Source organism: Ischnura elegans, chromosome 7 (genome assembly GCF_921293095.1).
Source record: "Ischnura elegans chromosome 7, ioIscEleg1.1, whole genome shotgun sequence".
In the NCBI taxonomy this organism is placed as follows: domain Eukaryota; kingdom Metazoa; phylum Arthropoda; class Insecta; order Odonata; family Coenagrionidae; genus Ischnura; species Ischnura elegans.
Genome location: NC_060252.1, coordinates 101,419,699 through 101,446,500, shown reverse-complemented (window position 1 = coordinate 101,446,500; position 26,802 = coordinate 101,419,699). Strand labels below are relative to the sequence as shown.

Below are 26,802 nucleotides of genomic sequence, written 5' to 3'. Positions count from 1 at the left end.
CGCATGCCTTTGAAAGCAATCATTTGTATATGAAGTGTTAAAATGAGGTCATTGAATTTTACTTTTACCTACATATTTTTGTAACACACTTCAAAGAGAATCTAAACAGTGGAACAAAACCAACATAAGAAAGAAACACAACTACGTGACACATAAAATCATACTTCCACGTAAATCGGTGGGAAATTCTAACAGCTAACACCTGATACAAAAAAATATATAATGCTCCTTTCTGACTGAACACTGTTACTGTAGTAAAAAATAACTTTCCCATGGTATCTGATTTAAAAGTTACCTTTTCTTGTGACAAATGGTCAGATCAAGTATCAATCTTAATTATTTAGGGCATCAAAACTGTTGACATGAGGAGATGAGGGTTGCAATAACAAGGACTTTATATTTAATATCCATTAATCATTTCCCACTAACACCAAGCAATGCAGATGCAACTTAGCCCCAAAAATGGACACTGATTAAATACAGCTCGTACAGTGTAAAATGATCATTGTGCACTTACCTTCATCATCGGAAGAATAGCTGTTGTATCGACTGAGGGAGGCCGATGAGCGCCTTCCGTCATGACTCCGGCTCCTAGTGGTACGCACATCATCTGGTCCCCTTCGGCTACTTGACCTACGGCTTACGTGTTCCCAGTTATTGGCTGATGCCGCCGCCTCCTGACTGGCAAGCTGCTTGAGAACCATTTGCTTGTAGTGCGATGATCCCATTTGTGATGAATTGTATGAAGAAATGTCTTGGTTGGACTTCCTGGGACCACTAGATGATGATGTCTTCCTTGTAAGAGGAGACTGAAGCATCCTCTGCTTCCACTCCAATAACCGCCTCATTGATTCCTCTCTCTGAAAAAGAATTTGAAATGATATAAATATAAAGTAATACTTAGCTCACTTACAATTAGCACCACCAAAATTCAGTGGTACTAGTGGTGAAAGGTAAATTTATGAATTTTGTAGCACTTTATAAAAAAATGCAATGTAAAGTTACTATTTTAGGTATCAATGTAATGTTTTTTTTTTTCACTAGAAAGGAATTGTTAGTAGGTTATAATATTCTAATACGTCATTGAATGAAGGATTTGTAAAAAATGCATTAAGTTATTATGATTTAAAATGTAAAGAGCTAAGTAAGAAGGTAATCTAGGTAAGTAAAGTAATCACTATCACAGATGATGTCTATCATTTATCATGGATTTTGCTGCAACCAAACGTTTCCACTCAAAAGTACCGACACAAATTCTTTGCCCTCTCATACAATTGAAGCAATGAATTCCTAATCAATACAAGCCCACTGAGCTAAGTTTTGTGGCAGAAAGCCAATTCTGCACAACTGCAAAGCTACCACTGCCATTACTTTGATTTTTCCAATAAAAACATATGCAATTTTATGTAATACTGAGCTATTCGCAAATCGTAGCAGCATTACCACTAGCATTAAAGACACTCAAAATAATGGCTTGGAACAAGCCCTGCCGAGTAGACTTCAGTTGTTTTCAAATACAGACCTTAAGCTAATCATATATCCTACAATGAAGCAGTAAACGTTCTCAATGCTTATACTAATTTCAAATGGAATTCACAGTCCAGTAATACATCTTCAACGTACAAGAAATCCACAAGTTGAATCAATAGCAACTTACACGCAAAGAGCCGTTTTTCTAAGGAACAAAGGTGGGTTCAGAAAAGTCACAAGCTATTTTCAAATTGATGTGGATAGTACCTCCTTTTCATAAAAATGTCAAACTCAATTTTATAAATGTTCACATGGGAAAAATGGTTATGAATGGAACATCAAACCTCAGAAAATATATCTTAAGGCAGGCTTAAGAAAAATCAAGAGGTATTCAGGTAAAAGTGGATGAGTTTTCTTCTCTTAAATTTTTGGAATCACAAGTGCAAGAACAGGCAACTCCGTAAAGTTATAAACACCAAGGATGAAATAAAAGACAGTATGAAAGACAAGCACGTATAACTTTACACCCATGCACATGAGGGTGTACAAAGTCACTTGTTCTTTGCAGTGCTATGGAACCCCATAAAGATTCATTGAAGGATAGTAGATAATATACAGTACAACCTCGGATAACGACCACCATCTGTTCCAGTAAGCTGGTCGTTATCTGAAATGTTCGCTATCCGAAACAATTTTCCCCATAAGAAATAAAGGAAATAGGAATAATTGGTTCCTAGCTCATATTGACTTGCTATTATATGAAAGTTGCAGGCTCTATAGGTATTGTATTACATAGTATTACTTGTAGACTTACTGTTGTAGACATTGTTTTACTTTGTATCCATTTGAGATCGCACAGCACTGAACATAAAACATGGCCGCTACACATATGTTCGCTAACCGAAATTATATTCACTATTTGAGGCAAATTTTTAGCAAAATTTTTGGTCGTTATCCGAATTGTTCATTATCAGAGGCATTCGCTAGCCGAGGTTTCAACGTATTTCAAAAATCAATTTATTTTAACCCTTAGACTGCAGGAACGTTTTTAAACCTTGTTTATTGGGATGTTCTCTGGGATCGGTGGGGAGTGTTAAACCGCATTAGTGATCCATACAGTGAAGGAAAGTGCACTTGAGCTATACTCATGTAGCAATAAAAATTTTGGGAAACCGAAGGAGGTAGTTGAACGTTCAAAATCAATAGATAGAACAATAATAAATTAAGGAATAAGACTTATAGTGGAGGAGGAGTAGCTTGCCCACACCCACTTGTAGTTCGCCGCTAAGTAGAGTCCCAGCCAACTAGCAGCTGGCCAGTCGCTCACATGCTTTAAGCCGTGAGTGCCAGCGGAGCATTTAAACTCAGCTCAGCACAAAATGTATGAATTATGCCGTTGAAAAGGCAAATTTGCGGAAAAATATCATAAAAGTCCAGTCATCGCATCTATGTTGCATTTATTTGTGCACATTGAATCTATATCGCATTTGCGATTTTCACGCATCTCTATGTATTATTATTAAGTATTCTACCGATTAAGGTAGGTTTCCATGGACTTATTTATTTATTTTGCATTTCAGAAAAGCAGTCTCCTCTCCCTTCATGGACTCCCCTCTTGAATTCACAATAAGGCCTATTCCATTTCATTCTATCTAAAAAATTCTGTTCTCTTCCTTCCCCTCCCACGTTTACCCAATGTTCTCCCCTCAAACCCTGTTTTCAACATCCCCTTCCAGATCAGTACTCACTCCATCAATACCACCTGTTCCTCCTGTATCCAGTGGCAGATCCAGGCTAGTGACAAGGGGGGCCGAAGGGGGGGGGGGGGGGGGGGGAGGGTAAACTTCCAGCAGTACTGGGGGTCTGAACAAAATTACCATTCTTTCTAGTGTAAATTGGATATCCAATGGGATTGGCTATAACCTCCCTAGCCCCTCTCTGGATCTGCCATTGGATTGTAACGTACCACATACATTAAAAATAGTCCCTACTTTTAGAGGTGATTCATATTTCAATTTGTTTATTATTATAGTATTCTACCGATAAAGGTAGGTTTCCATGGAGTTCTAAAGAAATGATCTGGGAGCCTCCCTTTCCTTCCAGCGCTGCGTTCTTCAATTCACTGTAAGGCCTACTCCCTTTCAATCTATCTAAAAATCCTATTCTTTTCCTTCCCCTCCCTCGTTTCCCTAACATTCTACCCTCTAACACCTTTTTCAACATCCCCTCCCCGCTAAGTACTCGCTCCAACCATACCTTCTGTCACCTCCGTATCTCATCTATAAGCTGCCTCTCCTCGCCAACCATATCCAGCACTTCGTCGTTCCTTTTCCTCTCCGTCCATTTCACCCTCTCCATTCTTCTCCATACCCACATCTCGAATGCCTCCAATCTTCTCTCGTCTTCTTTCCTCAGTGTCCACGTTTCCGCACCGTAGAGAGCTACACTCCAGATCAAACTCTTCACTAACCTTTTCTTTAAACTCTCACATAGCAATCCTCTCAGAAGCTCATTCCTGTTCATGAACGCCTCCTTTGCTTTCAATTCGTTAAAGTAGGTAAATATATTGGAAAATGTAACAAAATACTTTTGTACAAAGTGGCAACCTCTAAAAATTTTTATTTTACCTAGAGTGTGTTTCGACCCTTAGCCCCACCACAGATCTGCCACTACCCATATCTCATCTAGAAGCTGCCTCTCCTCAATCATTATGTACAGAACTTCATTATTCCTCCTCTCCAAACACTTCACCTTCCCCATTCTTCTTTAGACCCACATCTCAAACGCCTTCAGTCTTCTCTCATCCTCCCCCTTAAATGCTCACGTTTCAGCACCATAAAATGCTACAATCTAGATCAGACTCTTCACTAGTCTTTGCTTTAAAATCTTACATAATGATCCTATCATAAACTCTTTCCTGTTCATGAATAACTCCATTGCTAAAGCAAATCTATTCCTAATGCCCAAACCGCTGTATCCAATTTCCTCGAATGTGATGCCTAAATATGTATGTAGTTGAATTGCTCTTACTGCCCAAGTTTTCCCCACCTACTTTTATCTTGAGTCTCACATTCCTCGCTGGAGATGCTTTACAACACCGCATGACCTTGATCTTCTTCTGATTAATACTCCAGCCATACTCCTTACAATGCTTGTCTAATAAATCCACACCACAACCTGCAGCCCTCTTGCCAACTGGGTAATTAATTCCTGACCATCCACAAACCTCACTGACTTAAATAATATTCTCCCCACTTTCATTCCAGCTTCCAACTCATCACATGCCTCTTTTACCATCTCCTCAGGGTACACATTAAAAAGTATTGGCAACAGTGGGCAGCCTTGCCTTATTACTCAGCCAATGCTTGCCCACCGAGATTCTCCATCCGCTACCCTCACTGGTGCAGTCTGGGCCATATACAGATTACGAATCAGTCGCTTATCCCTCTAATCTACTCCAATTTTCTTGATAATATCCCATAACTTTACCAAGTCCACTCCATCAAATACTTTTTCAAATTCTACAAAGCGGGCATACACATCTCGGTCATATTCCAGGTTCCTCTCCACTAGAGACCTCATTACCAATCAGAGTTAGTTAATGCATGATATTTGACCGAGGATAAGGTAAATAATTTGTCTCCTCAAATTTTGCTGAATAACCATATTCATTTGTTCAAGCCTTATACTAGTTTATCTCATGCATCCTTTAATTGTACAATATCAGGTTGAGAAAGAGGTGATTATTTATTTAATACATAATATGCACACTCTTTTCTATAGCTCCATCCAATTTTTTACACAGGCCATGCCCAAATCCAAATTGAAAATTTTGACCTTTGAAATGATGAAAATTTTTTCACCCAATGTCTTAGGGTGAAAGGAAGCATGAGTAAAAGGATTAAATAACGTGCACAAGCTGAGAGGGAAAATCCCTGTGCATCTTAAGATTTTTTCACAATAGCAATGGATGAAGTACACATCCTTGAATTAATGGTTAAACATTGGTAAACTCTGGCAATGATATTCTTAAAACAAATATTCTAGAGCAATAATTATTTACTTGAACAGGGGGGCAGCCAGGAATTAAGGCTGGGGGGGGTTTAGGTGCAACTAATACCGGGGTGTGAGGGGGTATGGAATATCCATCAGGATAAACGGTAAGTGCGAGATCAATAAATTGCAGAATTTTAAGATAAATTGTTCAAAATAGTGAGTTTTACGGCTTTCTGAGGGATATTTTTTTAATCCGTTCACTGTTGTATTTGTAATACCAATCCAATTAAGTAAAATGGATTAAACTTAAATATTTCTCTGAGCTCTGGGGGGGGGGGGGGTTAGCCCCCAAAACCCACCCCTCGCTGTGCCACCTTAATAGAATTCATTGAGGTCACAAAATTTTGCGTAGTGCGAATAAATTTCAAGCAAACTGAGGGAAGTGAAAGATTTCTCACTGAGGAAATAAAATTTATCTGATACTTCTTTTGAAATGAAATCGGATTAAAATATTAAATTCCAACAAAAATGAGTGCTCACTTGAAGTAAGACCTGATGTATCCCTGCATTAGAGAGAAGAGTTTTTTTTGTGAATTCTCTCTAAAAATGAAGGCTTCACATTGTTCATCATTTTCACGGAAAATCAGACGTATAAATGATTAAAAAATTTGTAAACAAGGAACCGTATATTCACTAGTAAAACAGAAAAGAATTACCGTGCAATTCTCAGATGAGTTTAACAAACAGCAAGGAAGGTGCAAGAGCTACAGATATGTAGCATCCATGCAAGAGGCGGTACATGTACATTAAAAAAACATGCCCTAGCAATACAGAAGAGTTCAGCTAGCAAATGAAACTATATTTGTGAAGAGAAATTTAGCACATGGGAACAGTAGTGTTGTGTACAAAAAAAATTGTAATATATATAGAGAAGTAGGTATTCAGGAAGCTGCTCCTAGGAGTGGTGTCATGGTACAGGAGCATGCCGGAATGCCGTTCCGGCAATGGTTAACAAAAGACAATAGTCAAATAACACTTTTATCAATTTTGTTGCCTCAAAATTTTTAATTTATACATTCGTAACCAAACCAAAAATATTAGTAAGAAGATGTAAATAATAACTCGTGATAAAAACACACAGTAATATTTCACTTCTAAAGAAAGTTAAGGAAAGTGCATTCCAGCTCTGCTAATTTTGCCATGATGTCACCTGCTCCCAGGATATTGAATAGCTGTCAATAGTCCTGAGCATAAAATATCTTGACCTTAGGTGATGTCTCAAAATAAGTCATTTATTAGAGAAGATGATTACTAGGCTTCAAATGAATGATAGAACCTAAAAACATTTCCCTTATCCTGAGAAAGAAAGCATTTTCATTGTATTATCCAGGGGCTGACGTGCTGGACTTTTTTTTTTGTTCCACGTGAAGGCTGTGCCGGGATATCTCATGAAAGTTTTGAAGGGGGAGTAGTATCAACTCTAAGGATAAAAATTTGTATTCCTTAAGATGTGAAAGTTCTCCACAAATTTTGAAGCAAAACTGGACACAACAAATAAATAGCAGGAATTTAGCAAAAGTCTCAAACTACAACAGAAATGTATAGAGAGAGTAGAGCACAATGAGACTGTGTCAGAATATCAAGGAGTAGGGGTATACTGCACAAGAAGACAATACCATCCAAGATCATGTATTCTTGATATTAATACTAGGCTCAGCTTCTTTAAAAACCCTCATTTGACATTGACCGTGATCATAGGGATTGTAAGCTGTTGGGAGATGAGCCAACAATGTAGTCCAATTAGTTTTCTAGCAAATGAGTAGAGACGCATCTCACATGGCATGGCATGGCATGACAACAGTGATAAATGTTTACCACACAAAAAAATTAAATTTTCATGCACTAAAGTGAAACCTTATCTAAATACTGAAATAATAAGGAGCAATTGTCCACAAAATAAATTTTAATATGGCCTGTATATTATAGTCTTTCCAAAAAAATTCTACTCAATATTGCAGTAATCTTTGGATTTTATACTTATCTATATATATGATTATATCAAAATGATAGAGCGTCAATCATCCACTGATCCATTAACCACTCCTTTGATTACATATCTACCACTTCCCTATTTGATCCCCTGTTTGAAAATGAATGTTTATGTCACTAAACATACTATGTAATCTGCTGGAAAAGGGCTAGAAATATGATAAACCACCTCCACCCATTCCCCCTGGGAAAAATCTGACATGATTTTCATGCTGTTCTGATGGTTGACTTCAGCTAAATGATTGACATGATAAAACCTACTTAAGGACATACCTTTATACTAAACGAAATTTCATCATCAGTCCATACAGAACCATTAAGAGGATATTACTGTAGAAACTTCAAGGAACTAAAATCCAAGTGGTTGGAATGGAAATGAAACAACAGGAGATTTTAGGGATGGTTCCAAAGAAGGTGATCCGAAGAATCAAGGAATACTTGTGGGGAGAAAGCAGTTGAGTCTTATAGCAATCTCAAATTTATGCTAAAAAAACACACGATTGAAACAACTCTTTGATTTCCGATGCACAAAGAAAGTCTGGGATGTATGAATAATTATCAAGTTCATTATGTTATAATGTAATAGTATCAAATTACAGTTTTAATAACACAAATCGCTTCCTTGGTAAAGATGCACAAATAGGCACCAATGTAGAGGTAATAAAATAAAATATTGATTCAGAAAATGAGATGTAGCAGCAAAATGAACTTGAGAATCATAGGTACTAGGGCGAGAGAATGTACTTTAGAGTGGGAGAGTAGAAAAATAGGAAAAATGTCACAGCCAAGAAATATCATTGGATGCCAGGAAACTGTCATATTTCATTTCCATTTCAAAATTGAATCCACGAGTGCTAATAAATATAATACACATACATATCAGGGATGCCGAGTTACAAAAAATTTTGTGGGGGCCCAAACCAGGGATCTTTCCCTGGGAAATTTTAAAAGTAGTGATTTTTAAAATTTTTAAGCAATTTAGAAGGGTCATATGATCAACATTAGAACTCTGATAACTCGAATCTTGAAATCTGAACAATCTGGGGAAAATCGACAAGCCTGAAAAATTTTTCCTCACACTCATAACGAATTTTTGAGGGGGCTAGGGCCCTCTCAGGCCTGACTGATGCATAGAGAGAAAAATAATCTACAACATAGGAGCCATTTACGTACCTGCTGCATTTTCCTTTCTCCATATCGAACTTCCTCTCCTGAGACGGCACTCATGGCACTAGATGGTTCCTTTGCACTCTCCTCTGAATTGTACCTGGACCTCGGCATCCTGGCACTGGCCGATCGCAGAAAGTGCCCTGCCTGATGCAAGTCTCTCTTGCCACTCTGCCTGCTCGATGCAGCAGCTTCAGCATCCTCTGAGGTTTTCCCCCACACTTCTAGAGCGTCACTGGTTTGCTGTTGTTTCTGCCCACTTTGCGGGGATCTCGATTGACTTGGTTGGGAAGGGGCAGGGGCAGGTGGTTCTTGCGGCTGTGCCGGCCAGCTCGGCTGCTGCGGCACCCCCAACCCCGATGAGGTCTCTGAACCTTTGTGGGAGGAAGATGACGAAGGATGCACGTGTTGGGCATGCAGGTAAAGTGACTGGCGCATCATTCTTGCATAACTTTCCTCGGACCAATAATCTGCCGGATCGAAAGTCCTACCCTGATTGTATGGCCTGATGTCCATGCTAGATTTAGGCCTTGGCACAGGTTGTCCATGATAAATGTCCACCGTGTGCTGTTCTCTCACTTCGATCACCTGAGCATTTGGCTGCTGTTTGTGTAGCTCATCCACTGATGTCGACGGCATCTTCGGAGAACTTTGCTCAATGGATGGAGTCACACTGCCCACATTTGGGGAGAGGGGTAAAACGTACGTGAACTGATTCTGTTCGTAATGACCGAGGAAGTCAGCACTGTGGGGGCGGGGCAGAGGGGGAGTCCTGCGTTGTACCACTTGCGGTTGGGGCTGCGGGGGCAACAACTGGTTTGGGTACTGGTGAACGGGAGGAGGGTGCTGGTGTTGCGCGGTTGTGGGTGATACCGAATATGGGTGCGAGAGTGGCATCCTGGGCATCATTCCGAGTTGCTGCTGTCCGTGCGGGTGCAGCAAGTGGGCCTGCTGGGGAGAATGACCACTGGGAGGGGGGGGACAGTGGTGCACGTGGGTCGGGACAGGCGGCGGGGGAGGTTGAATGGCATTCTGGTGGATATCGTTCGGGACGTAGTGCTGGAGGTCATAAGGACCACTACTCCAGCGGTTAACCCTACCGAGGGCATCACTGTTGTGGCTCACATTGTACACATCCTCGTAGTCGACGCGATTCTGAGCCATCTTCGCCACGTTCGGAGCTGGGACCTCTGCCGTATTCGAACGGCCGTATGTGTCCGGGGTCCTTCGGTCCACCCCCGTGAAGATCATCTGCGTGGGAGGAGGCACAATCATCGGATGCTGCCCAGGCTGGACCGGCTGGTGCTGATAAGTCACATTCCTCTCATGCCGTATCGAGGCGAAGGCAACCATCGGTCTGGACGCACGCTCTCCGCGCTCGACATACATCCCATTCGGCATGAGGGGTTCGTTCTGCGGTAACCTCGAACGCATCACGACGCCCCCTTCCTCGTTGGCCTTCCTCTCCGGAGATCTCTCTGGGGAGGTTGAGTAGTCCCTGCCACCACTGTTCAGTCTCCTTGGTTTAGGCGGCGCATTTGCGTACAGAGGTTGAAACTCACCGGGGAGCGATGGCACTTCGGGAGAGGGACCTTTCCTGCAGGCCAAAGCCATTTCTCTCTCCCGTGAAGTATCACTTATAGTCTCCTCATCTATCTTCATGCCTTTTGGTGCCCAAGTGGGCACGGAGAGAGCCTGGCCGGGGATCGCAGCAGAGCCGACTGCTATCGTGGCGTGCTTCGGAGATCTGCATCCGTGGAAGCCGGAGTCACTGTCGTCTGCACTTTGGTTGAGCAAAGAATTGTAGGAGGAGACACTGGGGCGACCGGATTGCCTTTCGTCCCAACTGTGGAGAGGTTGTTTAGTCATGAAAGCCCATTCAAATGCGCTGTCAAATTTTGAGCAGTAAACTCAGAATATTTTCCCTCCATGGTATCATTCAAAACTACAATGAATCATGTATTCTATTAGCAATATGGTAATAGTGTAATTAGGATCATTACGTAGTGTCCAATTATTTTTAATGGAATAGTTACTGCTTACAATTTACTGGTAAAATAAAAATTAACCTTCCAAGATATTATTATAAATGCAAAGAAACATTAATTTCCAGAAATTTTACTAGTTAATGAATGTGATGTTATCTTGAAAGATTTTTAGCCATGAAAACTTTTAATATAGTATTTTAAAGGGATGAATTAAATGTTTAAAATTTTATATTCTGAGATTCTTTTATAAAAAAACACACACCAATTCTATTCCATTATGTTCAGCTGATATAGAAGAATTAAGTGCACAAAGAGAAGAGTTCCAGGCCAAGTAGATAAAAAAGGAAGTGGAAATCATGAGTAACGAAAAAAATTAGGTACCAAATTCTAAAAACCAAAGAAGATTGCAAACTCAGATTAGACCAACAATTATCCTACTGAGGTATCCTCCTCATTTGCACTGTATGTTATCATATGCCAACCTCTTTCTAACAACCTGGAAGTCGTGCACATATATCCTTGGTCAATTTTGGAGAAAAAATGTTTTTTTAAATCAATTGACAAAATTTAAAAAAAATCAACCTTACACTTCAAATCTCTGAAATCAGTACTTCCTTCATACCCTCATCACCAGTGACTCAAGATGAACTTATCAATTTAAGAAATTCATTGCATACATAATAGAGAATTAGAAAACAAGGAAATAATTTTACTCAATCTTTTAGACTTAGAAATTTCTTGGCTTGAACTTAATTTCTATGAAAATAATAATTCATCAAAAGATTTGTTATAATAGTTGAACAAATCAAATACAAAATATTGTTCCACAAATAACTTAATGCTGCCTACTAGTTTCAACAGCTTGGTGTCATTATCAAGACAACCTACAGGGGAGGATTTAGCATCAAATTTTGGGGGGGTCACGGCCTCGGTCGGGGGAGATTGAAATACCCCAGACCCAGGAGAGAGGGGCATTTTTACAGCAGGGAGTGCTAAGCTCTACGATAAATAAAACTAAAACTTTTCTCACATTTTAGAATTATAGCTATGCATTTGCTCATACACATTTTTATTCCTTTACAAGGATACAAAAACTATTAAACTAAAAAAATTAAAATTTTTGATGAAATTTGGGGTGGGGTAGTCATGGCTCCTGTAACAACCACCCCTAAGTCCGCTCCTGACAAGCTCTTTGTCTTAATAATGATGCTGAGCCGTTGAAACTAGTAGACAGCATTAAATTATTTGCTGAACAATACTTTGTTTTTGTTTTTTTTTCTACCGAGAATATTACCTTGTTCCATCAAATAACGCTTAAATCAGTTGATTTGATAATTAATCATATTCCAACTCAGGGGCGCAGCTAAGAATTCAGGCTAGGGGGGGGTTTTAGGCACAACTAATACTTAGGGGTATGGAGGTATTGCATACCCTACAGGGTAAGCAGGAGTTGCGGAGGGGCGCTCCTCCAGAAAAATTTAAAGAATAGTGGTTCAAAATGGCAAGTTTTACGGCTTTCTGAGGGATATTTGATTAATCCTAACACTATTCTATAAGTAATGCTTATCCAATTAAGTAAATTGGATTAAACTTAAAAATTTCTGAGAGCTCTGGGGGGTTTTTATCCCCCAAACCCCACCCCCTCGCAGCACCACTGTTCCAACTGATCAGCTGGGCTATGTAAATTACTCGATTGTGAACGCATTAAAGAAGATCCAGCCAATCCCAGCATGAAAAATTGGCGCCAAGAATGCACTATATGTCACCAAAAATTGAATCCCGACATCGACCTAAGACGCCGGTTGGAATACCGAAGAAACTGTCGTCGCAAAGAAAATCCACGCAGTGTAACACACATGCATGGAGACAGTGGCGCAGCGAGGGGGGGGTTTTGGGGGATAAAACCCCCCGCAGAGCTCAGAGAAATTTTTAAGTTAAATCCATTTTACTTAATTACATTAATATTAGCTATAGAATAGTGAAAGGATTTGTAAAATATCCCTCTGAAAGCCGTAAAACTCGCTATTTATCCTAAAATATTTTTGGGGAGGGCCCCCGCACCACCCGCTTACCCTGGCGGGTATGCCATACCCTCAGACACCACAATGTTAGTTGCGCCAACAACCCCCCCTAGCCTTAATTCCTAGCTGCGCCCCGCATGGAGACATCATCTAGACAACGCCGCGGAAAACTACGCATCAACAAAGAAGATGGTAGTTAAAATTTTATTAAATTATTACCTGACTCTCTCCGTGTGTGGCGCTGTGGCGGTGAACTCTTTCTGAAGGAACGAGGCGAGGTTCATGGCATGCATCCACCTCTCCATGAGTTCCAACGTATCTGCCGCGAAGTAGTACGTTCGCATGTTGTGGTGCTCGGCCTTGAACGAGTGCTTCCTGTTACCACCCCTCTTGCGCTCATCCGAAGTGCACGGACTGATGACATAAGAAGGCAGGAGGATGGAACCCAAAACCTTTTCTTCCTCAGGACCTGAAATGAAATTAAACACGCTCAATTAGATCAAGTAACGGCAATCGGGTAAGACTTGGATTGATGTGAGAAAACAATACGATACCATACCGAGCGACACATAAGTATTATATCCATATACATACGTAAACGTTTTCAAATCACTAACGGGTACGCTGAAGAGATGGTAAGGGAAGCGTGGGATGAGTTAGAAGCTGGAATAAAAGTGGGAGGAATGATGTTCAAATCAGTGAGATTCGCAGATGATCAGGCGTTGATTAGCCAGTCAGCGAGTGGGCTTCAGGCTCCAGTGGATGCTTTATACGAGCGTTGCGAGGAGTATGGGATGAGAATTAATCACAAGAAAACTAAGGTTATGCGGTTTTGTAAAGCATCACGAGCGAGGAATGTGAGACTCAAGATAAAGGTGGGTGGTGAAAAACTTGAGCAGGTTGAGCAATTCAACTATTTAGGCAGTACGTTAGAGGAAAACGGATACAGTAGTAAGGACATCAGGAAGAGAATTGCATTAGCGAAGGAGGCGTTCTATATAAGTTAAAATATTTTTTTCACAAGATTTTGCTGCTGCGGTGGTTACTGAAAATATCATGCTTAATGATGGGTAATTTCATGTTTTGAGCATGTATGGCGCCTATTGACTCCGTGGAGAAGGTAAAAATCCGATATTCTCTTCCGACTATTTATTACAATAAACATATTGATGTAGCGAAGAGTAATAAATACGAGCATATTATAACCGTTTAAAGAATGGAGAATAACTTGCAACTGCCTAAACTAAAACCCAAAGGCCATTAAAAAACCAAAATAATTAGCGGACCTAGAGTACAAGTGAGAATTAAAGGTCCATGGATTTGTCATGAATAGTCCCCTAACATATAGTATTTTATAACATTTTACACTTGCAAAATAAATACTCGTCAAATGGAGTAAAGATCAATTTGACAATTTGAAGTCAACCACCAGGAGCCAAAATCACACAAAAGAACTGTGAAGCGAGCCGTTTTCGCGAAATCGGTCCCTGGGACGTCATGCCTCGTACAATGAGAGAAAAAATTAATAAAATATCTGTTCCATGTATTCAAAACGTGGCTTCGAAGACAGATAATCAGGCGAATCCACTCTCGCTTAAATAAGAAACAATGATCTATAAAAAAAACCTTAAAAATTTAAGCTCCATCGAATTTATAATAGGATCCTATCCACTTTATTTTAGAATTTTCTAAAACGAAAATAAAATATAAACTGATAATCAGACGAACGAATAAAATATTTTGGCATTTGCATTTTAGACGTTATCATGATATTTTCCTGTTATCTTTCAGAAGCTAAAAAAATCTAATTTTCTTTTATTTCGGGTGAAAATGATAACTGCCTTTAAGGATTAAATAGTAGGAGAGTCGCGTGAAAAAAAACTCCACGTTTATATTAAAAATTGTTTGTTTGAGTGAGTAAATGCTCAGAAAACTTGAACTGCGAACAGCCGTATGAGTTATTACAAAACAAAAAAACAACAACGCCAATTGCAGGGGTTCAGAGAAGTTATAAAATTCTCGCAAATTTCGATCCACGAAATTGACGTAGTTTTGATGCCAAAATTACGAAGTTTCCAAAGATTGCCATTAAAAAATTGACGTCGATCGTAATTGAGACGTCACGCTCATGAAAATAACGCGGCTTTACCATGTGAATATCTTTAATGAATACGATCTATGAGGCACAATAAACAACGTTCACGATACTAAATATAAGGCAGGTATGAAATCAATTGCTTGCGAGGTTACTTAGAGGAATTGTGACATGATAGATGAAAAAGTATTTTTTTTTATAATCCACAAAGTGTTTATTAAAAGACTCGACCAGTTTCAACATTTTCAGTGCATTATCATAACCTTTTGGGTGAGATGCAGGGGTGCCGAGATATAAAAAATATTGGGGGGGCCAATACCGGGGATCTTGCCCCGGGAAAGTTTACACATAGGGGGTTTTTTAATTTGTACGGCATTTTAGAAGAGTCATATGATCAACATTAGAACCCTGATAACTCGAATCTCGATATCTGGACACTCCGGGTAAAATCGACTAGCCTGACACATTTTTTCCTCACCCCCATTACGAATTTTTGAGGGGGCTCGGGCCCCCTCAGGCTCCATGAAGTCGGCGCCACTGGTGAGATGAAAGGAGAATCGCGTGAAAGTAATAAAAATCACTACACGTTTCAATTGTCACTTGGTTTTGAATGTGTAAATGATTAACCACCCACTTGAACAGGTAACAGCTGTATGGAATTACAAGACTCGACCGGTCATTATCAAGAGATGAACCTCTTGTTAATGACATGAAAATGTTTAAGTCGGTCGAGTGTTTTCATAAACACTGTGTGGATTACAACAAAGTTTACTTTTTTATCTAACACGTAAGGTAAACAAAATATATAGGGATGAACTTTTTACCTTTCCACCACACAGGCAGTGAAGACCGCGCGCCTGACTTCGTGGCTTACCGGGCTGGCTCGCACTGACTTCGGAAAACCCCTAATCCACGCCGTTTGGGAAGGCGAGGCACTGGGACTTAAAAAAACGCGCACCAAGGGCTCACCGAAAGGACTTATTGATCACGCGGCGCATATGTTTCTGAGGACACGGGGGAGGCACCAACCAACCAACCCCCACCGACATCTGCCCACCCTCAACGCGGACTAACCCACCAACCAACCAACCCCAACACCCCAAACAACCTACCCCCCCCCCCACCCCCTCTCCGAACCCATTTCGGGCGGCGCAATCATTAACCTTGCTTTCCGAGCCGTTAGGGGTCAGTAAATAACGCCCGGCAACAACACACGTCGGACGCCGGCGTCCTCCTCCCCCGCCCCCTCTCGCGGGCGGAGACCGAATAAAAAAAAGACGGGCGCTTCGCGTTCGGAGGGGTGTCTCTATCGTGACGTAAAGGGGTAGATGCCACCTGCAGAGGTGGTGAAGGTCTCTTCAGAAGACCTCTCGGACCATTGATACGCGCCCCTCCAAAGCGCTGAAGAGGTCCTCCTGTCACACCTCCATTGTTTCCGAAGATAAACGAAAATAGTCTGCATTTTTTTTTAAGACATGGGTTAGGAGGGGAATGGAAAAAGTGGAAAGAAATAAAAACGAGGCGGCAATCTAATGGCATAGACGGCGAGGAGTGGAAGCTTCGAAAGAGTTTAGGAGAAGTCGGAAGGTTAATCCGATAACGCCTAGCGGTACCATATGGTACGAATAGGTAGTGCATAATAAACGAACCTTTTTTGCTCTTTATTGTAATTTGTTTAGGATTTTGAATTTTAAACTGAAAAGCATATTTGTAATTGCATTTTTCAGAATAGTTTGCTTTTTTAAGCAAGATTTGACATTTTTGAGTGATTTTGGATGAAAATGAATCTTTCTTCTTGTGAAAAAAAGAAAATAATCAACGTTTTTGGCATTAAAATGTGAAATTCCTAATTTTTAAAATTTAGATTATTTAACCCCTTAAGGGCCTACCGGTACCACATTGTACCAGGCTCTATCTTCAAGACTATTAGTGCTAAAATTATAAAATTTGCATCTAATTAAAGATAATGTAATTGATTTTAAAATTGAATATTACGAAAAAGTTTGGATGGCATTTTTAATTTAGGCGTTACCGGGTTAAGTTAGATTTCAGCCGATTCAAAGCGAAAGTAGCGAAAGTTCGAAAAATTTAAATGAAAGGTAGTTGCACTTACTTTCCATAATTATTTAATGGGTTTCGGCTAAAAGAGCTATCCCCTGGTACAAAACTTGGTCTCTTTAATAGAGTGGTTTCCTATTATTTTTTTATTGCCTAAATCGAAAGATTATTACTCCAGGAGTACGTATTTCACGCTTGTAGATATTTAAATGACGATATCTATTTTTTGCGATTAAATGAAAAGGGAAAATTTTCAAGCGCGCGAAAACGCGACGGCTAAGTATGAATGCTGGTAAAAGACCGTTTGACGTCATTCTTGCTCCAGCTGTCGCAGTGTGAGGCCACCTTGGTGCGAGGCTATGAGTGCCGATACGATTTAGCCTGCTAGCAGGTCGCGCTTGGCTTAAATAAGGATTATTAATACCTTATCAAACGGAGGAAACTTTCCGACCATAGGCAATTTTAATAGGTGATTATTAAGTGATGTTTCCCTGAGCTCTGTGCCTCATGCATGCATTGGTAATCTCAGACGATGTAAAACTACTATCAACTCGTATAGAAACTAGGTCCCTGTGACGTCACGTGGAGTGGCATCGCATGGGCGCCAATCTGGCCGTTTTCAAATGCGGTTAAAATTGTCCATTGCCATTCGTCTAAACTGGGATTTCTAAAACCAAATAATTTGTATATTATGAATATACTAATGCCTGGTAACGATTCGCAATCAATGCCTTTCGTTTTCTTTGATAAAGGAAACTATCCTATTCTTCTTGGCTCTTGCAAGCGTCGTTCGCATTAAATAACGGTGGAAGAGTGCAAGTATCTTTCATTTCAATATGATAGGATGAATAATAAATTTTGTAGAAAGCAAGGATAGAGGCCTTCAAAATGTGGTGCCACAGAAGAATGGTGAAAATCAAATGGATCGACCGAGTTAGTAACGAGGAAGTCCTAAGAAGAGTAGGAGAGAAGAGAAGCCTCATGAAAACCTTAATAAGAAGACATGATGGCCTGATGAAGACAGTCGTCGAAGGACAAGTGGAAGGCAAGAATGGAAAAGGAAGACCTCGAACAAAATATATGGAACAAGTAAAGAGAGATGGGAAAGAGAAGAAATACGTAGGTGTGAAAAGATTAGCTGATAGGAGAACTGAGTGGAGAGCTGCGTCAAACCAATCCTAGGATTGTTGACCAATGATGATGATGATGATGAACACGGATAAGGTTTGACTATTTCAGTCAAAACTAACCGAAAAAAAACATATCATCTCAGTAAAAAATCAGCATTTGATTCTGTGATGCATTGCTTATGGAAAATTTGCACCACTACAATTCCGAAGTGCACTTAAAAACTATTTAGCATGTTTCAAAGTCAATGATGTGATACATCTTTAAATAATTAATATGCTTTATTTTAAAAGTAGATTTTACCAATTCCTAAAACACGGAGCGTCTCCTAAATAACTACAAGTGGTTAAAACGGCAACAAGAAATTAATTAGTAGCCTAGAACCAGCATCAGTCAAAGCAAGGGTATTTGAACTTCAGCTCACCAAAGATTATTAAGGTTGTCACTAATACCTTCCGTCTTCACTCAATAGAACCTTTCCACTATGGAAAAAAGAAAAATTAAAGGTTCCCCATTTATCATTATTAGTGTCCATTAAGCATAAATAGTTCGCTTACTACTTATCACTATAACTGCTCATTCCTTCATTTCCCATTCCTTGTGAACCCGTTGTGTAATACCATAGAATATACTTTATTATATTCTTACTCTATGGTAATACGTACTTAAGTTCAATGTCATTGTTCAATGCTAATAAACGTCACTTCACCTAATTCCGAACTATTACTATCTCCGTATAGCATGTTTTAAAAATGATTAATGCAACGCATCTTAACATATGATTTATTTTTAAACTTGTCATGATGTAGAAAGAAAGGGTAGGAGAGAACGGAAGTAGCCCACCCACCCTGAATCCATGATATTCACACGCCTGTGGGTTAGTCTGTGGTGAGATCTACCCTCACCGATCCAAACCAACCTACGGGCTGAAACACTGAGTGAGTGCGAACAGTATGTTGGCATTTTTATGAGATCCCTTCAATGTCCCAACTCACTACGTATCAATATCTGCACAAGGGAGGGGATAATTGAAGCGTTGACATGGGAAAGGTTGTAAGTCACTACATGTGAATTTTAAAGGAGACTAAAGAAAGAGGTTTGCCAACATTGTGAGGCTTACATTAGAGAAGAAACTTCGCCTATCGTAGCAACTGATATTTGTACCATTGACTTCCTACCTTGTACAATGTACATGCCATCGGCATGCGAATGTATTACCTTCTCCTTGAAAAAACTAAATTTCGATTTTTTCTAACAGACAACGAGGGTCGTTCGATAAGTGCTAAGAATCTCCAAGAAATTACTCGCTTAGCATAAAAAATTAATATTGATTAGAAAAAAGCACTCTTTATTAGTCATATGTTAAAGTTTCAGCTGTATCCATCCCATAGTTTCATTGCTATTGCCGATTGTAGTGAACAAACTTCATTTGCCTATAAAACTTGATAAAATTCAGTTTTGTGCGGTGATCAAACATTTGTTTTTGAAGGGGTTAACGCCGATAGATATCAAAGCCAACTTGAATGAAGCTTATGGAAGATCTGCTCCTGTGTTTGGAGGTACTTACAATTGAGTAAATGAGTTAAAACGAGGTCGTACATCCAAAAAAATGAACATTGTTCCGGACGCTCTGTGGAAGTATCTACTCCCCAAAATGATTAACAAAATCAACGAGATGATTTTAAGTGTTAGACGAATCAAAGTGCGCGATATAGGTAAGGCCAAAGGCATATCGCAATTCACGTTTTATTTCATTTTGCACGAAAATTTGGATGTGAAAAAAATATCGACAAAATCGCTGCCGCGTTTTTCGCATTGGAGAATAAACGTAATCGTGTGGACAATTAAAAGACTGTTTTAGCGCCTTTTCTTCGCAATCCTGAGGATTTTCTGCATTAATTCATAACTTTTGATGAAATATGGATTCATCACTGCACTACAGTGACAAAACAACAGCTAAAACAATGGAATTTTGAAAATTAACGGGCCCCAAAGCAGGCGTAGATGTTGAAAGTGGGCCGGTCAAGTCATGGCAACGATATCTTGTAATTCATGCGGAATTATCTACATCGATGAATTGGAAAAGGGAAAAACGATAACGAATTATGCATCTTTATAGGACCGGTTGATGTTAGAAATCAAGAAAACCGCCCTCGTTTAAAGCAGAAAATTTTCTTCCTTCAACAAAACAATGTACGGTTGTACACCAGTTCAGAGTCAATAGCCATAATTACATAATTAAAGTTTCAATTATTACAAAAACCACCGTATTCGCCAGATTTGGCCTCCGAAGACTATTTCTAATTTCAAAAGTTGAATAAATGGCTTTTCGGACAAAGATTTACGTCTATGGAAGAGATCAACGCCCAAACCAATGCGTATTTTGAGCAGATTCCGTAATTCTACTTTGTGAACGGCTTAAAATGCTTGGAAAAATGCTTAAAAAATTACGTGAATGACAGAAAACTATAATGAAAAATAATAAAAAAATGACCAAATATAATATTATTTATACCTTTCTCTAAGGAGTTATTTAACGACCCTCGTATATTTCCCATGTCAAGGCTTAATGGACTTACAGCAAGGTAAAGCATCTTGCGACAGGGTAAATTGCCACGCGTAAGCCACGTCACGGATACGGAGAGAAGAATGACCACGTGACATGTCAAGATGAGCGCGTGAACGTTGGAACTATCCCGTGGCATGACCTCCACTAGGGTCGGAGATAACGAATGGAGCTCATTTACCTTGATCGTCTGTGACGTCACGGCGTATTCATTAAATGCTTCATAAACCACCGACCCGGCGGAGGGGCTCGATAGCATGATTCGCAGAGCGAACTTCCGTGTGATGCAACCTAGATGCATTGAAATATTATGGGTAAATGGGGAGGAGACATAAATACTCGTGTGGTAATCGGTTGAACGGTCGGAATGAACCCCGTAACTCATCACCTCGGGATGAGAATTGAGAGCTTCAACCTTCCCTTTAAAAATTTGAACAAGGGGATGAAAGAGGCGACAAATGATATGTAATTAACAAGTATCTGAAGAATAAAATGCACGATTTCATAATGACTGATTTTGGAGTCACCCGACTTATTAAGATACATGGCGGTGCGGAACTCATCCACTGAAATAAGTAAGCTAAACGCTAGGAAACACAAGATGGAGCCCTTTGTAGTTTTTCCGAGCGAAGCAAATTTTAATAATTGCCGTCGGCAAATTATTGACCAATGCTTGCTGTGCAAATTTCAGGCATGGATTGAAAACATACATTTCACGTGGCTGGCAGATAATATAAATTAACCCGCTCTCTGACTCACATGTGTGATATTTCAAAGCTAAAGGTAGTATTAGCGTCAGGTAACCTTATATCAACAGCATCAACCCAAACATTAAATTTATTTTAAACGACCGGTTTCAATAAATTCAATTTAGGATTCACGAGGTGGAAATGCAATATGTGCAAGATTAAATATTAACTACAACTGGTAATTTCCACAATTTTATATAAAACTCCAATACCGTCCATGGTTTCGACATTCCCTGCCTTTTCGAACCTTGAAAATTTCCATTGAATGGAAAATACCATTTCGAGTTTCTATTTTATCATGGACTGGTTTATTATATCAGACCACCTTCTAGTACTCGCCTTAAGGCAACATTGGAAATCACTCGTCTTTTGTCCATTATAATCATCGATTTGTTTCACCACTGACATTACCTTTGCCTAAGTTCCTCCTCCAGCAGTTTAATTCTCTCTCCAACACATGAATGTTTCTCATGAACGTCCTTTCTAACAGAATTTATCAGCAATTATAATTGCATATTATCTTCTAACATCATTTGGTTCTACAGTTCCCTATACTTAATGCCAACCATCAAACCAGTTGAGGAAGCCGGGGGTCGACAGTTCCATCCTCCGTTTTGGTAATTTTTTGCTGTGGAATTAATGCGGCTTCCTCCATTTTTTTGAACCTCATATCTCCTGCTACATAAATAAGTCCAAATAATAAGTGAGGAAAATAAGGGAAGCGCCCTAGATGGTGACGTTTCCGGAGGATGGCCAAGCTGTCTCCTAAATACAGAGTACTAAGTACTCAGCGGCATGCCAATGAAATACGGTGCTCCTTAGTAGAAACTTTCTCGAGAGGATGGAACAAAGTTAATTATGTGCCCTGGCCAATTAAGACAGTCTTTCAAAGCAATGAGGGAGATCACGTCCACTCAACTCGCCCTCAACGCTCACTGCATTCTCCTGGAAATTGGATTTGCCATCGAGAGGCTATTGCATGCATGCGAAGTAGGTTTCCTGAGAACGAGGTAGTCGAGTAGGTAGGAGATGTGCGACAGCATGACGCCATTGCTCAGCATCATTATTCTTTACTAGCTGAGCTATTCTATAAAACAAGTGGATATTGTTGGGAATAAGTGGTAGACATTAGGATGACAGGCTTTCTAGATGGGATTGTAGAAAAAAATATATCTCCTTCATCCAATTAAAAACTATAAATCTCTTCCTTCAATGACATTCCCATTTCATTGAGGTTTATTGAACGCTGAAATTAGCCACTTATCCAAGCGTGGTGCGATGAATGGCAGTCAGAATTAAATTTGTAAAAATGCGCGGTAATGAATTTCTGGAAGATGAATAACTCCCTACAACGTAGCTATATCATTCGGGGCACCCAATTAAAGGCAGTTGAATCCGTGAAATATCTAGGAGTTAGACTCAATAATGATCTATCGTGGAATAAACATATTCGAGAAATAACCGGGAAAAGTAATCGTAAAATGGGTTTTGCTAAAAGAATATTAGGAAAGTGTGACGACAAAGTGAGAGAAATTAGCTACTTTTCCCTCGTTAGACCACATTTGGAATACGCTGCCAGTGTTTGGGACCCTCATGAAAAAGGCTTAATAACAGAGTTAGAACGCGTGCAAAGAAGAGCTGCCAGGTACGTGAAAGGTCGTTACGATAGTCATGTTAGTGTAACTGCCCTCTTAGATAAACTCGGATGGGAATCTCTGTCAGACCGTAGATTGAAAAATAGACTAAACCTTTTAGATAAATTCAAGAGCAGTGTCTTTTCTAGGGAAGTTAGCCATATCTTATAAGATATACGGACGTCCGTATACGGACGCCAACATATTATGGAAGATCAGATCATATAAATAAAATAATAGGGATAGATTGTAGAACAGATATATTAAGAATGTCTTTTTTCCACGATCAATCAGAGATTTTAACGGCAGCGATAGAACTCATAAATAGATTAGATGACTTGTAGGGTAGCCTACTAGCCTATGAGAAAATTAATGATTGTTTCTTAATTTTAATATTCTTTCTAACATCATATGGTAGTACAATTTGTTAGTATGCGTGGCGTTTTATGTACTGTGTGGTGTGCATGTGGGAGTCCAATTGCATGCTGGTGATTGATCACCCCCTGCCAAACACCCTATAGGTGGCTCGCAGGGTATAATTTAGATATAGACACGGCCGCTGATATGTCAATAAAGGGCGGAACGGTATCCATGTTATCATATCTGCCTTTAAATTTTTATGAATTAAGAAACCCTATCACCACTGTTTTGAGAGATAATATAATGCTAGATAAAAGTTTGATCGGGTTTTCCGGAGAGGAAACGTCGGCGCTGGGGAAAGAGGAAGAGAAAAGGCTGGAGGCGTTTGTGATGTGGGTGAGGAAAAAATGGAGATATTGAGGTGGACGGAGAGGAAAAGGATCTGCCAGAAATGGAGGGCGAGGAGAGGAAATTTCCAAATGAGATACAGAGGAAACTGCTGTCTCGGGTTGGTTTTCAATCTGTATGGAAATTTATTATTAACTTGAATCCTAAAAGGAGATGTATTCTCTTTTATAAGGTTCATCTCTTTTATAAGGTTCACAGACTGAAACTGATATAAAAAAATCAACAAACAACAATGCACACGGTAACTCAGAGAACTAAGCATTGAAATTGGAAACGCCAACAGAAACTGAAGGTGTGGATGGAGCGAATACTAGCAGAGAGGGTTTAAACAAGTTATGCAGCATTTTTTTCTGTAACAGGTGTTGTTTTAATTACCATTCAACTACACCATGTATTTTCCAAATCTTTTAGCTACACAACACTATTTTCAACGTAATCTCCATTCAATGCTACGGCCATCTTTAAGGGAGAGCCTGTATGCCTGCCGTGCAGGGATGGCAAGTGAAACCAAACGAAATTGTTGGAAACGAAAATACGAGGCCTAGGATTAGTTTCGTACTCGCACGAAATTAAAATCACCAAGGAGTTTAGTTTCGGCCCGGGACGAAACTTTACTCCCGGGAACGAAACTAAATTAATCGCTCATAGTTAAGTTTTGATCCCAAAAGTTGAGTGGAGGGGGATAAGAGGGAATAGTTTCGATCCATTACGTTTGACATACGTGTAGAGAGGTTAAAACATCGAGCTTCAAAATCGAATGGCCAGTTTGCGTTCACCAGAGGTAAAAATGAGTGCCCCATGCATCTAATAGCGGTAGGCCGAACTTCTACTTTATTCAACCATACTTCGTACTCGGTGTGTGGGTCGAAACTAAATTGTTCGAAGGTGAAGCACGTGGTCCCTCCGGAGCGAAACATTATCTACGTTTCGTCTCGTCCCAGAGTTTTAGTTTAGTTTCGACCCGAAGTAGTTTTGAATCCGATTTCGTTTCGACCCTGAGTTTAGCTCTCTAGGTTTAATTCTGTTTCGTTTAGTTTCTACATTTCCCTCCTGGTAATGAAACTATTGAAATTTTAATGGTTTTTACTTTCGTTTAGTTTCTATTGCCACACCTGCTGCCGTGTACCATTCCAATGTTCGATCGCGGAGCCAACATCCCACTGCACCAGTAACTTCTTCATCATCCCCGTAGCGACGATGATGAAATACGCGTTGCCCAACGACTTACCGTGCTTCTGTCCACCACCAGATCACTGTAACTATGCTGCAAGCGCCCATGAATATGTGAGATACCCCAGTTTTTCGCCGATAGAAACTCTATCACTGCTCGCTGTTTGGAATAGTGATGAGCGATATATCGCTAACTGTAATTGAATCACCGTTACTGAAAAATAGCAGTCACTGTCGGTGACTTAATACTCGAAATCACTGTGATTGGATCACTGGATTCGGTGAGGATAGCACAGGCTGCTACCAAGTAATGAGCAATATATCGTTACCTGTGATTGAAGAGAAGTAGCCGATCACTGCCGGTGACTAAATCACTGAATACTCGAAATCATTGCGACTGTGAATACGGTGAAGTTGGCTTCGGCTGCTACCACTGCTACCAACCACCAGCAGTATAATAAAGGATGTTTTATTCATCTTTTATGATATATAAGACATATTTTATGATGAATAAGACATTCTTATTATTACTGACCATATTAGCTATCAAGATTCTATGGCGAACATTTACTATGAAACAAGCATTCATGAACAAACCCAATACTATCCAGATGAAAAGAATATGTTAGGTGACTTGCTATTGCTTTTGAGGTACCCGTATCATGAATGGCGAAAAATGGAGGGGACGTTTCTGAATGATGGAGGAAAATGGAGGGAACGTTTCTAAGCCCTTGTTGCAAAACTTTTCAGCGCGGGGACTTCTTCACCAGCCCTGTAAAAGTCTCCGCCAAATGAGAAGAAACGACGGCTCCACTTAAAAATCAAGACGCGGTTAATCCCAAATACATTTTTAAATCTAATATGATAACAATATTTACTATGGACCGAGAAATATTTTTTAAGCCCAACTTTAAAAGCAATTTAAATAATGTGATTCCAACGAAGACAGTACATTCCGCGTACAGTAGATGTCTTTGCGTTTTCCCTCTTTTCGCCCTCTTTTCCCGCCTACCTTCTATTTTCAATTCAGTCTCCAGTACTTCTTCCTCTCTTGACATCTTCGCCTCCCGCTCTAATTTTAATAACCAAGTATCTTTCTGACACTGACCTTTTGTATCTGTTGTATAAGCTGAAAATGATTGTTATTTATGATATTTAATTTTTTACATGTTCATTATTATATTTATATAATTTATTTTGTTTATAAGCCCAATGTAAAGGCCTTAGTGCTGTTTTTGGTGTGACATGAATAAATAAATAAATAAAAAATTTTCCGGGATCCCTCATTTCCTGGTGTCCTGCTGACACCAATTAATCTGACGCCAAGTTACGAGACGAAAGCCCAACAAAAATTTAAAGCAAAATACTTAATTGTTTTTTTAAAATAATTCCTCATGTACCGCTTTCAGTCTCACCCTGGCAGATTTATAACATATTGATGAGTTTTAGGTATTTTATAAAAAATTACTTACTTACTTTAATTTCACTTCACGATGGGTCGCAATACATCTTGTTCTATCATCAGGTATTATCTACAGGGGGAAAATTTCCAGTAACTTCCATTTAAATAATAAATAAGAAGTGTGGTACGTCTGCATGAAAATTTTGTGCACGATGGCACGATGTGCCGGAAAATAACATCAGCTGTGCCCAGGGCTGGCAAAATACAGGGCGAAGAATATTTGAAATTCAAAATACTGTTCCAAATGTATTTGAAATGCAAAATAAAAAATACCTTTGAGTTGGGTATTTGAAAAACATATTGTATGATGTTGGCACTACTTATATGGAGGAAGTTCTTGATATTAGTAAAATTAGACATTGCAATATTTCCACTGAGTTATGTCTTAGTGGAAATATTGCAATATCTAATTTTAATAATTTGAAAAACAAACTACAAAACAGTATTTTAAATGCGTTTTAAAATACCAAATACATTTCTA

General features: G+C 39.5%; 1 protein-coding gene across 8 annotated transcripts in view; it reads right to left on the bottom strand.

Annotated features, from left to right (window-relative positions):
- Positions 1 to 26,802, bottom strand: part of LOC124162285 — a 568,759-nt gene that overhangs the window by 226,376 nt on the left and 315,581 nt on the right. For all 8 annotated transcript variants that reach the window (XM_046538768.1, XM_046538767.1, XM_046538763.1 and 5 more), the window contains exons 5-7: positions 12,911 to 13,160; positions 8,689 to 10,528; positions 518 to 860 (exon numbers count right to left, since the gene is read on the bottom strand). In XM_046538768.1, coding sequence (XP_046394724.1) covers positions 518 to 860; positions 8,689 to 10,528; positions 12,911 to 13,160 — 2,433 coding nt within the window. The remainder of the gene's footprint in view (positions 1 to 517; positions 861 to 8,688; positions 10,529 to 12,910; positions 13,161 to 26,802) is intronic.